Raw genomic sequence first — 16438 nt, forward strand, 5'->3', positions numbered from 1 at the left:
TGGCAAAAACATAACCTAATATACCGGTAACAAGTGTGAAACAATGAGTGCAAAGACAACAAGCACGAAAAAGCGAGAAATGCGAGTAAAAAAAATCTACAACCACTGTATAAGACGCAACCAGTTTTTAGACCCCAAATTTTTCGAAAAAAGGTGCGTCTTATACATGAGGAAATATGGTAGATATTCTCCTGATCCAGGAGCCCTATGCCATTGCCAATGGAATAAAAGGCTATCCTCTATCCTACAAGTTGGTCCAGGTGGAAGAAGAGATGCCATTGACGGCCATAGTCATGCAAAACCCCAACCTCAGAGTCACAAAGATTTCCTATCTCCGCTTGGCCTGGACAGTGTGCGCCCACATAGTTACAATGCTTAGGGATTTTTACGCAGTTTCCCTATACTGTTGGCCAGGAGAGGATATCCTGCCAGCTATACAGTACCTTCAACACCTTCTCACTGAACTAAAAGGAGCAAAAATCCTAATCTGTGCGGACATAAATTGCCACTCTCCACTCTGGCACAGCGAAACCCAGGAATGCGGGGGGGGGGGGGGGGGGGGGGGGGCAAGAAACAGCCAGCGTCTAAAAGACTTCATAATAAACAGAAACTTGGTCGTCCATAATCATCCTAACAATCTGCCAACCTTATCCAGCAGTCTCTGGGAAGCCAACATAGATGTAACTTCATCAACCAGACCCTTTGCAGGCTACATCACCAATTGGACTGTGCGGGAGGAGTGGACCACTTCCAACCATCGTGTCATTACTTTCAACATGAACAGAACAGGACAGAGACTCCAATGCTATGCCATGGACAAGGAAAATTGGAACCTATTTAAGATGCTAACCAAAAAAGAGCAACAATTATTGGCTAAGAACCCCTAAGACCAAGACCCTGACTGGCACCAATGGGCAGTAACGGATGAAATCGTGAGTGCAGCTAATGAAGCTGTCAGGAAAAGAAATCCCTTTCCAGGAGCTGTGCCCTGGTGGTCCAGAGAACTTCAGGCACTGAGGTAAATTGGAAATGACATGCCTTCCAGAGGGCAAGGAGGACCTGGCCACCTGCAGAAGTTGAATACCTGCGGCAACAATACTGTGAGACCAGGAATGATTACACAGCAATAATCAGGCAATGCAAAAAGCAGTCCTGGGGGAACCTCGTCTCAACAATAGAAAACACTGACCCCTGGGAGTTGTTTATAAAGTGACAACAAACAAGCTCCCCAGAGGTGAGGTAACACAGTCAACGAGAACCCCACAAGGGCTAATGACCACCACCTGGAGTGACTCAGTTAGTAAAATCCTCAGCACCTTATTCAAACAACTAGACGAATAAAATTCTCCTGATGAACAGCAGATTTGTCCTGGACAATGAAAACTACCACTCTACCCGGACAGAGGACCCTCTCACCATAACTGACCTCCATCTCTCAGTCAACAAGATAAGAAACAGAAAAGCCCCTGGACTTCACCTGATAGAACCAGAAATCATGAAAAAAGTAGCAGAATACACCCCACACCTCCTTCTAAACCTCTATAACCACTGCCTACAACAGGGGGTGGTTCCCATCAGACTGGCGGACGGCAGGTATTTGCCTTATTCGGAAGAATCCTTCTAAACCTCAAGAACTTCCTGACTTGTATAAGCCCATCGCCCTACTCTCAGTGCTGAGTAAGGTGTTTGAACATTTATTCCATCCAAAAATAGACAACCACTACAGTGCTGCACAGATGCCTGCTCCAAATTAATATGGCTTCAAGTCAGGAAGATCAACTGTTGATGCATTGGGAAATCTCATCAATGCAGCCAACAACTGTGACAAGAAATACCTCCTAGTTATCTCAGTCGACTTTGCTGGGGCGTTCGACACCCTTTGGTGACCAAGCTTCATTGGCCGACTGCAACAAGCGCAACTCCCTAACAACCTCTATAACTGCATAAAAAAACTGTCTAACAAACAGAAGTGTTAGTCCAGGCGCCTATTGCCAAGTGAAGAGGAAAATCTACCGAGGTTGTCCCCAGGGCTCGGTTCTTGGCCCACAGCTCTGCACCTATGTCCTGGATGAGTTCCTGGTTCCTATGCAGATGATCTGTCACTAATATTGGCTGCTGACTCAAGGGCTCAACTTGAAACCTATGCAAATCGTGCCCTCACCACCCTTATGGACTGGGTATGACTCCACCACTTCACAATATCACCCACAAAATCTCAATCCATCTTGCTAAAAGGTTCCCTGGCACCAACAAGACCACCACAGATCAAGATCCATGACATTACAGTCAGACTTGTCACTGAACTAAAGCACCTAGGAATAATAATAGATAAGAACCTATCCTTCCTCCCACACCTGAACTATATACAAAGAAAGATCAGGACCTACATGGCAATGGTGGTCAGGATGACCCACTGAGACTGAGGGTTGAAAAAACGCATGCTGCCTCTCTTTTATAAAGCCTTATTCATTCCCACAATCACTTATGCCTCTGGGGTGTGGTTTCACAAGGCCTCCACCGTAGTCAATAAGAAAATTGGAGTCCATTCACAGGCCAATTCTTCTTAACATGAACAGGGCATGTAACACGGTTAGTATGCACGACCTGCAGGTACTGGCAGGGGTGCTACCCCTTACCTGGAGGTCACACGTGTTGGAATGCTCTACCAACTCAGTAGGGACAAACCTATATTGACCATACAACAGATCCACTAAGTAACAGGCCCAGCGAGAAAAGAAGACTTCTGACCTACCTACGACAAATTTGGCAGGAAAGGTGGACAACCTCCACCAAAGGAGAAATAACTCAAATATTTATACCGGGCATCGACAGAGTATTACCCCAGTCCCCAACCTGGTTTTCACCAGGACTACAAACTACCTATCTTCTAACTGGACATGGTGCCATCTGCAGCAAACTCACCATGCTAGGCATCAAAAACAACTCCTATGTGCACGTGGCTCCCAAGAAACCTGGGACCACTTGATGTTTGACTGCCAACTGTACGAAGATCCCGAGCCCTTCTCATCACTCAGCTCCAGTACAATCCCAGGAACCAGGAACACTGCCTACTTGATGACAAACAGAACTACAAACCATTCACAAAGTTTTCCCAAGACTTGTTCACAAGGCACAGAACCCTACCGCAACCAAGAAACTTGGCAACTACTTAGCATGACCAGAACAACCTCATCACTATGAACCCTGCACTGAACCCTCACAATGTGTCCAGCCCTGGCTGGGCACATTGTGAAAACCAAGACTTTGAATGCAGCTAAGCTGCCACCTTGCTAGTTAGCAATCTGCGTAGGGTACCTAGCCTCACCCACTTTCTTTCCCTATCCTGGTGGGGGGAGAGGAGGGGATGATCTGTTGTCTCCTTCCTTCCCCACCACCCCCCACTTTCTCCTGTGGGGCATGGGCATGCCCCCACTGGAAATCATTGGAGTTGTCTTCTCTTTTGTCAAATTTAAATTTGACAAAATTAAACCGCATTCACCAGGCTTTTCCAATTCTAGCGTTATCTCCCCAATTTTTTATTTATTTATTTTTTTTTAGGCCCTAGCCACTGAAATCTCGGGAAATTAGGTGGCAGGGCCTGCCAGAGTAAAACAAAATACTGGTGTACCTGGTCTACCTCCATGGGGCTTAGTGTGGGCAATGTTGGGACCCACCAGGGTCCCAGTGGCTAAATGGCCAGAAGAAGAACAACAGTACGTGACACTACGCACCACATATCCATACACTTTTAAATCTCTGGCCTGTGCAGTGTACTGTATCACATGACAATGTAAACTACATGGAGATGGGGGAAACCCCTGGTGCTGTTAGACATCAAATACACTATACCTATATATCAGAGAAGATGGGGGAAACCCCTTGTGCCGCTTGACACTAATCACACTTTACCTATATATCAGGAAAAACCTGATATAGAGTTGTTTTATTTATTTAATATATGGAGAGAAGACATTATTGCTCAATGTATCAGGTGTATTCAGCCATAATCTTTGATATGCATCCTGGCATTGAGTGTTCAACACCGTCCTGATTTGCATAGTTATTCAACATTGTTGCAAATTGTTTCTTTGTGAAACATTCATATGCAAGATAACACATCAGTAGTCGCTGTTAATGCTTAGTGAAAGAGGAATGTAATGAGTAGAAGTAAAATTAAAATATACCTGAGATTCTCAATTTATTAGACTTTAATTGACAAGTTTATACTTCTTGATAATTTATAAGGACAATCCAATATAATGGATTTCATATTTCCTCAGCTGTTGCATTTACAGTGTGTTTTTTTGTAAATGTGTATTTCTTCCAGATGCATCATGGTTTCATCAATTAACTTTACTTGACTAAACTTACCTCCTTGTAAAAGCAAATCAAGGTCGTTTGTTGAACAATTAGAAGGAATGCAAACACCATACCAAAGTCCTAACAGCTTCTCAGACCCTCCACTGCGCATTAACAGGGTTTGGAACTATTGGTGTACAAGAAACAAATAACAAATAGAGAAACACATTGTATAATTATTTAGTGAATAAATTTGAAAATGATGATAAAACAAAGAAAGAATTATTTATGAGAATGGAATGAACTTCATACTACTGGATTGCAGGAAAATATTTTAATGCAATATTTTAAATAAAAATTCAATGCAGTAGTTTAAATAAAAATTTATACTGTTACTGTGATCACAAGGAGCTCTTTGCTCTTCCTGAAGATGAGAGATGAATATTTGATCTTATGGCTTGGACTTATATTTGACTTGAAAACAAATTCTGTCATCAGTGGTTCTACCCAAGATGCTATTTTTTTAAATTATATAGCATCACGAATAAAGGTTCATCACCAATGAACATTGCCAGATTTAGGCTGTTTAGAACCATGATTAACTGTTCCCCCCCCCATGTTTCTGGAACTAAAACCATATGACTTCTTTATTTCTAGCTATGTAAAGGATCATGTTTGTGGCACCACTGACAACAGACATTCCTGAACTCCTTGAAAGTCTCAGGTTTTTCTAAACGAGATGGCTAAAGCAGTGTTCTGGAGAATGATTAAGTTTGAATCGTCATATACAGTTAAACAAAAAATTTATCATAAGTGGGCTGCCTAGCCTGGTGGTTAGGTGCAAGGGTGCATATGTGTGTGCTTTAAGTGAATGTGTGTGTGCTTTAAGTGAAAAATGGACTATCAAATCAACATGGAGAGACTGTACAATGCTCACGGGATAGCATTTTTTTCAGCGTGGTCTGTGCTTGCTAACAGGAGATACTGCTTCTGCAGGGATGGGATACACTTAAATAGAAAGGGTGCAAGAATATTTGCTGATGCTATCGAGGCAGTGTTAGGTGGATCGGAAAACTGCTAGCTTGGGGGGATACACAGACTGAAAGATTAACGGTAGCGGCAGGCAGAGGCAAAAGTGATTCTTGCACTGCTTCTATTGTAATGAGCAGCAGCCTAGAGAGCAAGTTGTTGAGGATTTCAAGAGCTGCTGGGAGTCATCGTGGAACAAGTAAATATATGGTCTGTGTTAGGGTAACCAAGAGTAAGAACAGGTGCACGAATACTTGCAGTACACCAGTGCTAGAAGTATAGTTCAAATTCATCAAATAAATTTGATGAATTTGAAGTGCCGATCAAGACATCAAAGGCAGTTATTGTTGGGATATCAGAGACATGGTGTCACACAGATATAAGCAATGCAGAATTGAAATTTGGGGAGTACAATGTGTACAGAAAGGATAGAGAGGGTAGGAAGGGAGGATGGGTTGTGCTGTTAGTTAAGATATACACAAAATCTAAGGAAGTGCATCCAGTTGACATGGGTGGACAGTGCAATGTTGAGTCTGTTTGGTGTGACATAAACACACTGGGAAAGGGAAAATGAGAGTAGGAGTGTAGAAGAAATAGATTGGGCCAGTAAATCAGAATGTCTTGTAATGGGGGATTTTAACTTTCCAGATATTAACTGGAACATGTGGGTTGGTCACTGGCATGCTAGCAAGACTTTTGTGGATTTATTGGAGGATTGTTTTCTACAGCAACATGTTCTAGGGGCAACCAGAGGGAGTAATACTCTTGATCTGACTATCAGCAGTGATTATCCATGCATTAAGAATTTGCAGATAAAGGTACCACTAGGTGACAATGTTCACAGTGTACTGATGTGGGATTTACCATCAAGGGTAAAGGGAAGGGTTTTTGTTTTCGTAAAGGTGATTACAGTGGTCTCAGACAGTTTTTAAATTCTATACAGTGGGATCAACTGATGATGCTACCAACAGTAAATTCTAAATGGGAAGCCCTCAGGGACTTAATCTTGGAGGCTACTAGGCTTTTCATACTAGGCTTAACTAAGAAATACTGTTCAAGGTTCAGGCCTAAATGAATGTCAGATGAATTAATGAGGCTCGTGGCAGAGAAGAAAAATGCATGGGATGCATATAAATTATCAGGCGACACAGAAGCCTATGGCAGATATAAGCTAGTCTGTAATCAAGTCACAAATGAAGTTAGGCAGGCGAAGACAGATAATGAGAAATCTTTGGCAAAGGATGCAAAGAAAAACAGCAAAGAGTTCTTTACTTATGTAAACTCTAGAAGGGGATGAATCAGATTGGTCCACTTAACTTAGGCTCAATGCTGATGGTATTCTTCCTCTTGCTTAGATTACAAACCTTAGGGGGGCATAGACTATTGATGATCCTGCTCAGATAGTTGACAAACTGAATGAGTATTTTGCATCTACATTCACACATGAGGAATTCTGTAAGGAAGGGGAGGACAGAAGTTTATTAAACTCTTAACATATAGCTCTTTGCTCTCCTTTATTACAAAATCATTTTGTAATAAAGGAGAGCAAAGTGGAGGAGAAATTGTTGAAGTTATACATAAAAAAAGCACCCGGGGCAGATGGAATCTATCCAGTTATATTGACGGAGGCAGCAAGGGAAGTAAGCAAACCCTTAGCCATAATTATAAGAGCATCCTTAGAGTCAGATGAGGTCTCCATGGACTGGAGATGTGCAAATGTACCCCCAATTCACAAAGGGGGTGCAAAGGGTGACACAAATAATTATAGACCTGTCGGTTTAACTTCTGTTCCGGGGCAAATAATGAAGTCACTTGTAAAAGAGGTGATACAGGATCACCTAGACAAGACTGCAGTAATAGTTGAGACACAGCATGGGTTTGTTAAGGGGAATTCTTGTATGACCAATTTGATTGGATACTATGATGTAGTCACAAAGGAACTGGATGCAAAGAATAATTTTGAGATCATATATTTGGATCTTAGAAAGGCTTTTGACACTGTTGCACATGGAAGACTGCTGCACAAATTGGAGCAGTGTGGCATTGGAGGCAAATTGCTGCTATGGATAAAGGGATGGTTGAGTGGGAGAAGACAAAGAGTGCTAATAAATGGACACTGCTCTTCGCAGACTAATGTTATCAGTGCAGTCCCCCAGGGTTCAGTGTTGGGTCCATTGTTGTTTTCTATATTTATCAATCAATGATATTGATGATGGCATACCAGGTTTAATGTCCATGTTTGCAGATGATACGAAGGTTGGCAGGGTTGTTAATGACACTACGCTGCTACAAAAAGGATCTAGAAAAGTTGAACAGATGGGCTGAGAGGTAGCAACTGAAGTTTAACATTGACAAATGGTAAGTACTGCATATGGGAAGCAGTAACCCCAGAATAATGTATCAACTGTGTGGTACTACACTGACAGTGGTAGAGAGTGAAAGAGACCTGGGGTAATTGTGCAGGCAGATATGAAGTTTTCTGAGCAGTGCAGATGGTCTGCAAGAGTAGCTCTTGGTGTTCTGTCAGTGATATACAGGAATTTTTCTAGCAGGGATAAGGAGGTGATTATCCCCTTGTATAAGGCAATGGTCAGGCCACACCTTGAGTACTATATACAGATCTGGAGAATTTTGGAACTATTACAGAGAAGGGCAACAAGATTAGTGAATGTAAAAATGGTTGTTCTTATGAAGAAAGGCTTAAGTTTTGCAAATTACAGTGCCTGCTGACTAGGCACCTGCGAAGTGATCTCATTGAGATGTATAAAGTCTTGAATGGTTTGAGCATGCTCAATTCTGATGGGAATCTTCCTCTTGCTCAGAATAATCGGCTGAGAGGACATAAATTCAAATTGAGGAAAGACCATTGTAGGATAGATGTGGGGAAGTTTGCCTTTAGCCAGTTTGTTGTTTGTTGTTATTTTTGGGTTTTAGGAGTATTAGCAACCAAGGCCATATTGCTCCATGGATATGTGGTGGTCATTCCCTGACCTTCCCGCATCCTCCGTATTTGGTGGTCACGGGCTCGAACCCCAGTCTAATCAAGAAGCGTGTGCTATGCACTGCTGCTCCTGCCCATCTGGCTACCGAGGTGCCCCTTTAGCCAGTGGGTGGTTGACTGCTGGAACAAACTTCCATTTGTTGCTGTAGAAGTTGATAGCCTTAAAAGATTCAAGGCAGAACTAGAAAAAATTTGCAGCTGGTGGATGGGTAAAATGAGAAGGGTCTGTATGTTTTTTTTTTTGGCTGATGCTATATAAGCTTGCTTTCTTGCATCATGTGCCCTATTAATGCTAAATATGACCTTGCACACAACCTCATAATTTTTACACAACCTCTATAAATGTAGGAATACAAAATCAGGGATAAAGAGGTGATTATCCCCTTGTATAAGGCAAAGGTCAGGCCACACCTTGAGTACTGTGTACAGGTCTGGAAGCCTCATTTTAGGAAGGATGTAGATTTGCTAGAGTGAGTACAGTGAACGGCAATGAGACTGGTGAAGGGAACAAAATGGTGCTCTTACGAAGAAAGGTTTAATTTCTGCAAATTGCAGCTTCTGCAGACTAGGCACCTGCGAGGTGATCTGATTGAGTTGTATAAGGCCCTGAATGGATTGAGCAGGCTCAATGCTGATGGTATTCTTCCTCTTGCTTAGATTACAAACCTTAGGGGGGCATAGATTCAAACTGAGGAAAGACAGTTGTAAAACAGATGTATGGCAGTTTGTCTTTAGCCAGTGGGTAGTTGATTGTTGGAACAAACTTCCATCTGTTGTTGTGGAAGTTGATAGCTTAAATAAATTAAAGGCAGAACTAGAAAAATATTTGGAACGAATGGATCAGTGAAATGGGAAGGTTTTTTTTTTTTTTTTTTGGTTGATGCTGTATAAGCTTGCTTTCTTGCATCATGTGCCTCTACTAACGCTAATGTTCCTTGTACCTGTCCTAATTTTCTCACTGTCTCCTCATTTCATCATTATTCTATGGTACATTATTTTGTCCTGCTTCATCGCAAGCTGCAAGAGTTACATCATGTTTTCTACGTGTTCTGTTAATTTTGTAGAGCAGTGTAATTATGCAGTTTGTCGGCATCCGCAGCAAGATCCTCAATAGTTAAATCATCAATATCAAGTGGATCAATGTGATTCATCTCGCCTACCTTCTAGTGTTTACATAAGTAAATAAGTTTTTGTTTTTTTATTTTGCATCCTTTGGCAATAACCTCTCATAATCTGCCTTAGCTTGCCTATCCTCCTTTTTGACTTGACTGCAGTCTACTTTATAGGCTTCCCTATCACCTGATAATTTATAGGCAGCCCATGCATCTTTTCTATCATGAGTTTAAATTGTTCATACAACATCTATTTAAGTCTAGGACTTGAACAGTATTTCTTAGTTGGAATGAAAGCTTCTCTGAGTTTTAGTTTTTAAATTCTATTCACTGGAGCCAATCAATTGGCTCCAATGAATAGAATTTAAAAACTGTTTGAAAGTAAAAAAAACCCTTCCCTTTATCCCTTATGGTAGTTATGTCTTTAAATACATCACACATTAGTACAATTTTTATCACTGCCACCAAGTAGTTCTTTTATTTCCAGATTCTTAATGCATGAAGATTCACTACTGATAACCAGATGAAGAATATAGCTTTCTCTCATTTCCCTTCTGATATGTAGAAAATAGCCATCCAGTCAATCCACAAAAATCTTGCTACTAGGTGAGCAACTAACTCAAGTTGCTTATGTGATCACACCAAACTGACTGAACGCACGGACACCCATGTCAACTGGATGCACTTGGGCTATACTTCTTAACTATGAGCATATTCCCTTCTCCTGTTGTTGTTGTTGTTGTTACTGTACACTTTGTATAATCACTATTAAAATTCTGCATCCCTTATGTCTAAGAGACACTGTGTCCGAAATCTTCACATTTTCTTCACCACTACTTGAAAATGGTAAAATATATTAACTATGCTCCTAGCATTGGTGTACATGCAAGCATACATGTATTTGTTTTTACTCTTAGTTAACTAACACCAGTGCTTTTTTTGAGACGGTACGCAATGGTATGGCGTACCGGAACCTTTATTAACAGTGACTTGTGACATTTGGATGCTGTACACTTCGAAATTTGTAATATTCGGTAAATTTTTTTGCATGTTTACCTACTTTTCAAATAAGCTTAAAGTTATTTAACTAAATTTGCATCTCTTTGTCTATTGTTAAGATATCTACTATATAAAACTTTATAACCATTTTTAGAATTCTAAATTACTCAGTCAGACCTCTGTTTAATGAACTCCTTTTAGAGTGATTTTTTTTTTAATCGACTTGGAAATTACATTTAAAATAGTTTCAGTTGAGTGAAGAAAATTTTCATATAATGAATGGCCTAGGAGGGACTTAACTGCATACACACTGTTTGCACTTTTGGCCTTCAAGCAATTTAGGAAATTGGTACTGCTGCTGCTAAAGGGATTACCATTCTACAACTTAGTGGTACCTGGTAACTTAGTAAAACCTATCCGACCACCTGTTCCATATATGGAGAAGTCGCGCTGGTTAGCAGTGAGCAGATCAAGGGGTATTCCCAATGAGCACTGGTTCACCTTCTACTGCAGTGGTGTCCAACCATTTCTCATACGAGGAGCATATTCAAAGTTAGAATTCTTTCTGGGTCTGCACTGAGTTATTCGAGAAAAATTAGTGTTACATTTTTTTCCATATCTTGTTACATGTAAAAGGAAGTTTCTGTTTTCATGTTACCGTTTTTTATTTTCAGGCTATATATTAAAAATGCAAATTCCCAATACTTTTATGTGTAACAAATCTATGTCACTAATTTATTTTTTAGATTTTATTAAAATTATAAAAGTAAAAATTAAATGCAACAAGGCATCATATCTTTATAAGTATAATAATCTATATAATATTAGTGTAAACACACCACAGACAACTCTTAAACAAAAAACTACTTTAGTAGTGTGAAGGGCATCATTTTATCTGTATCTCATATTGTGTTCTTCCTTCACAACGAGTTGCCATGTATTGCACTACCTCGAATAAGTAACGCTTCACTAAAAGAGAAAACTATTGTTACTTGGTATTGTCTGCAATACCAGGGTGCCTGCCCACCCACCGATGAAAGGCCAACAAGCCTTGAAACGGTGCCATCTGGATGGTGGTGTCCACTGAGAATAAGTAACAGTCTTCTCTTTTAGTGAAGGAAGAGCACAATATGAGATAGACAAAATTATGCCTTCACACTACTAACGTAGTTTTTTGTTTGAGTTGTCTATGGTGTGTTTACACCAATATTATATAAAATTATAAAAATATGACTTTCTTTTGTTTTTAAAAAAATACCTTACTTTTGCCATTAAATGCTCACTTAATGAGAATTTTTTGATAATTAGCAAAATTTAAAATGCTGTTTTAATTCACTTTCTGCAAGGGCCATAGGTTGGACACTACTGGGAATCAACTGTAAATGCCCCATTCAAGAATTAGGAGGGAGTGATTTTCTTTACCTCGACAAATTGTTTCGCGGAAGTGCGTTATCCACATTTTCCATAAATCTCTGTTTACATGACCACAGAGCGGCGCCTCCGTAGCCAGGTGGGAAGGAGCAGCAGTGCATAGCACACGCTTCTTGATTAGACCGGGGTTCGAGCCCGTCACCACCAAATACGGAGAATGCGGAATGACCACCGCATATCCCGGAGCAATATGGCCTTAGTTGCTAATGCTCCTAAAAAAAAAAAAAAAAAACATGACCACAGTAGCCATGCAAAACTGTCCACATTTTTGGACAGTTTCAAAAAAAAAAAAAAAAAAAAATCAAATTTAACAACTAGTGACAATATCGATGACGAGAGAAGGAAAATGAGGACAACAAAGGGATTAAACCTTCTAAACATGAAATGGGGGCACTTGGTAAGAATGAATTTAGAAAATTGTCAATTGACTTAAGTTAAATGAAAGAGATACAATTCGCCCATTTCGGGAATACCTAATCAAAAAGACAGTTTTTAATAAAAATTGAAGAGCATTTGATGAATGCTCTGAGTATGATACCAATTTCATCGAGTGAATGCGGATGAGGATTTTCACAAATGAATCTGATCATCAGCCCAACCAGAGCATCGTTGATGATAAAAACAGTTTCTTCACTACTGTTTCTTAAAATTGTGGCCCACCGCTGACCCACTTCGATCCAGCAAAATATGTTGATTCGTGGCTGCTCTGGAAATGTCATTCAGCAACAGCACAAACAATAAGAAGTGGGCATAGTGTGTTAGCATTAGCATTACTAGAGGCATATGATGCAAGAAAGCAAGCTTATGCAGCATCAGCCAAAAAAAAAAAAAAAAAAAAAAACAACACTTCCACTTCACCCTCCGTTCGTTCGAAATACCTGTCCAGCTGAGCCTTAAATTTATTTAGGCTATCAACTTCCACGACAAGGGATGGAAGTCTGTTCCACCAACCAACTACCCGCTGGCTAAAGGCAAATTTCTGCACATCTATCCTACATACATCTGTCTTTCCTCAATTGGAATTTATGCCCTCTCAGGTGATTATTCTGAGCAAGAGACAGAATCCCATCAGCATTGAGCATACTCAAACCATTCAAGGCTTTATACACCTCTATCAGATCACCTCGCCGGTGCCTAGTCTCCAGACACTGTAATTTGCAAAACTTAAGCCTTTCTTCGTAAGAGCAATCCTTTGTTCGATTCACTAATCTTGTTGCCCTTCTCTGTAACAGATCTGCAGGCCTCATTTCAAGAAGGATGTATAGCTGCTGGAACGAGTACAGAGAAGAGCAACAAGATTAGTGAATGGAACAAAGGGTTGCTCTTACGAAGAAAGGCTTAAGTTTTGCAAATTACAGTGTCTGGAGACTAGTAAAATTCCCAATACTCAAGGTGTGGCCTGACCATTACCTTATACAAGGGAATAATCACCTCCTTATCCCTGCTAGAAAAATTCCTCTATATCATTGATAAGACACCATGAGTACTCTTGCTGCCCGTCTGCACTGCTCAGAGAACTTCATATCTGCCTGCACAGTTACCCCCAGGTCCTTTTCATTCTCTACCACTGTCAGTGTAGTACAGAGTTGATACATTGCTCTGGGGTTGCTGTTTCCCATATGTAGTACTTTACATTTTTCAATGTTAAACTTCATTTGTCACCTCTCAGCCCATCTTCTCAACCTTTCAAGATCCTGTTGCAGCAGCATAGCATCAGTAGTGTCCTTAACAACACTGCCAACCTTTGTATTGTCTGCAAACTTGGACATTAAGCTTGATATACCATCATCAATATTATTTATAAATACAGAAAACAATAATGGACCCAACACTGAACCCTGAGGGACTCCACTAATAACATTAGTCCATGATGAGCAGTGTCCATTGATTACCACTCTCTGTCTTCTCCCTCTCAAACACCCCTTTATCCATAGCAGCAATTTTCCTCCAATGCCACACTTTTCCAATTTGTGCAGCAGTCTTCCATGTGCAACAGTATCAAAAGCCTTTCTAAGATCCAAGTATATAATTTCAAAGTTATTCCCTACATCCAGTTATTTTGTGACTGCATCATAGTATCCAATCAAATTGGTCAGGCAAGACTTCCCCTTAACAAAACCATGCTGTGTCCGAGCTATAACTGAAGTCTTGTCTAGATGATCCTGCAGTGCTTCTTTAACCCGTGCCTCCATTAATTTTCCTGGAACAGAAGTTAAACTCACAGGTCTATAATTACTTGTGTCAGCCTTTGATCCTCCTTTGTGAATTGGGGTCACATTTGCACATCTCCAGTCTATGGGTATCTCCCCTGAGTCCATGGAAGCTCTCATAATTATGGCTAAGGGTTTGCTTACTTCCTTTGTTGCCTCCTTTAATATAACTGGATAGATCCCATCCACCCCAGGTGCCTTTCTTGTGTTTATCTTCAACAATTTCTCCTCCACTTTACTCTCAGTTATTACAAGATTCTCTAGCTTACTGCCAGAGTTGAATATACCTCTGCCATTCCCCTCGCTGAATAACTCCTCATGTGTGAATGTTGATGCAAAATATTCATTTAGTTTGTTAGCTACCTGAGCAGTATCATCAACAATTGAACCATCAATATCAAGTGGACCAATCTGATTCATCCCCTTCCTTCTAGAGTTTACAAAGTAAAGAACTCTTTGCTGTTTTTCTTGCATTCCATGCCAAAGATTTCCCGTAATCTGCCTTCACCTGCCTAGCCTCCTTTGTAACTTAGTTATAGATCAACTTATATCTATCATAGGCTTCTGTGTCACGTGTTAATTTATATGTATCCCATGCATTTTTCTTCTCTGATGAGGTGTTGGATGAGAATTCAATAAAAATTTTGAATATTCTATAAAAACTTTATTACTATTTTTTTTACTAATTTTTACTTATTACTTATTTTTTATATACTTGAATAAATTTATGCTTAATAAACTGTGTGTTAATATACTTAATTTGTTGTTCTTATTCCAAAAACATTACTACTAAAGTAACAATATCAGGAAATAAATTTTTCTGAAATAATTTAAAAGGACATGAAAAGTACTGTACTGTACTTTTCATGTCCTTTTAATTTTCAATTTTTCCTGATAGCAAAGAATGAATACCGGCACCTATTTTTTTACAAAAAAAGCACTGCCTAACACAGCCCAATTTGCTTGTTCCATGAGAACTCCCTCAGCCAGCCTTGAATCCTTGCTTTCTAGGCTGCTGTATGCGATCCAAGGCTTATTAGCATTAGTAGAGGCATATGATGCAAGAAAGCAGCCTTGAATTTATTTAACCTATCGACTTCCACAATGGCAGATGGAAGTTTGTTCCAGCAATCAATCATCCACTGGCTAAAGGCAAATTTCTGCACATCTGTTCGACAACTGTCTTTCCTCAATTTAAATTTAATTCCCCCCTCAGGTTTGTAATCTGAGCAAGAGGAAGAATCCCATCAGCATTGAGCCTGCTCAATCCATTCAAGGCCTTATACACCTCAATCAGATCGCCTTCAGGTGCCTAGTCTCCAGACGCTGAAATTTGCAGAATTTAGGCCTTTCTTTTATTTATATTTTATGGATAAGAATGGGACTAATTATCAACAGAGTGGATAAATGGTAGGGCAGTATATTTATTACCATTACAAGTGTTTCTTGACAATTAGATGCCTTGTTTTTATTGTTAAAAGAAGTAAGTATTTTCATTATTATTTCACAGAAATACCTATATAATATAGGTATAATATTATATAGGTGAAATAAAACAAATATATCTGGGAAAAAAAAAATAATAAAAATATATATATATATAGTGTGATATTTTATTTTATAAGTTTAGTTCAGAGAAGTGTATGTGTTTAATTTATATTTTATATGTGAATATATATATTTATAAATAAAAAATTAAAAAAAAAATGTGTACATTGTTTTTAGGGGGAGGGCGGAAAATCTGATGTCTCTCATTGGAATATTAAAGATCTGGTCACTTTAGGTAAAATTGAAATTTTGGGAAAGGGAGCAAAAAAAAAAAAAAAGCAAAACACGCCCGAACAGGGACTCGAACCCTGGACCGTTAGGTTAAAAGCCTAACGCTCTACCGACTGAGCTATCCGGGCAATACTAAATTGTTCCTTTTCATTTGTTTAGTTATTTACATTATTTTGCTTTATCATTGTAATATATATATACACACACACACACACGAATAAATTGAATTGACATATTCTTTCTCATTTTATTCAATATTAAGCCTGGGCTGGTAATCTTGCCAGGTATACGGTTTTGATTCAGACATTCGATATTTCAACTTGCTGTCTAGTAAACAGTTTGAGAAAATACCATTCGCAGCGTATGTTACTACTCTGAAACCACTGGTATTTTTTGTCTGGTATTTTCTGTCTAAGTAAGCTTTGTTATCATTTTATAAGTTTGTTCAATTTAATTTATGTACATTCAGTTTTTATTATTCTTGTATTATCGAGAATCTTTAAAGTTTTAGACTTGATAAAACATAAATTAATATAATGAAATATATAATAAACTGAAACAATAAAGTGTCAGTTGTT

The 16438-nt window shown here is 39.4% G+C and overlaps 1 protein-coding gene and 1 non-coding gene across 2 annotated transcripts in view; both read right to left on the bottom strand.

The window, feature by feature from the left end:
* LOC150083005 (nose resistant to fluoxetine protein 6-like) overlaps positions 1-4471 on the bottom strand; it is a 167613-nt gene extending 163142 nt beyond the window's left edge. The window contains exon 1 of the mRNA XM_090378350.1: positions 4372-4471. Within this exon, the coding sequence (XP_090234476.1) occupies positions 4372-4471 (100 nt within the window). The remainder of the gene's footprint in view (positions 1-4371) is intronic.
* An 11444-nt stretch (positions 4472-15915) lies between these two features.
* On the bottom strand, positions 15916-15988 carry TRNAK-UUU (transfer RNA lysine (anticodon UUU)). The gene has a single exon. It is a non-coding gene; the product is annotated as a tRNA-Lys (tRNA).
* Positions 15989-16438: the final 450 nt, after the last annotated feature.

This window comes from Mastigoproctus giganteus, chromosome 7, assembly GCF_048544385.1.
Source record: "Mastigoproctus giganteus isolate SK-2022 chromosome 7, ASM4854438v1, whole genome shotgun sequence".
NCBI lineage: Eukaryota > Metazoa > Arthropoda > Arachnida > Uropygi > Thelyphonidae > Mastigoproctus > Mastigoproctus giganteus.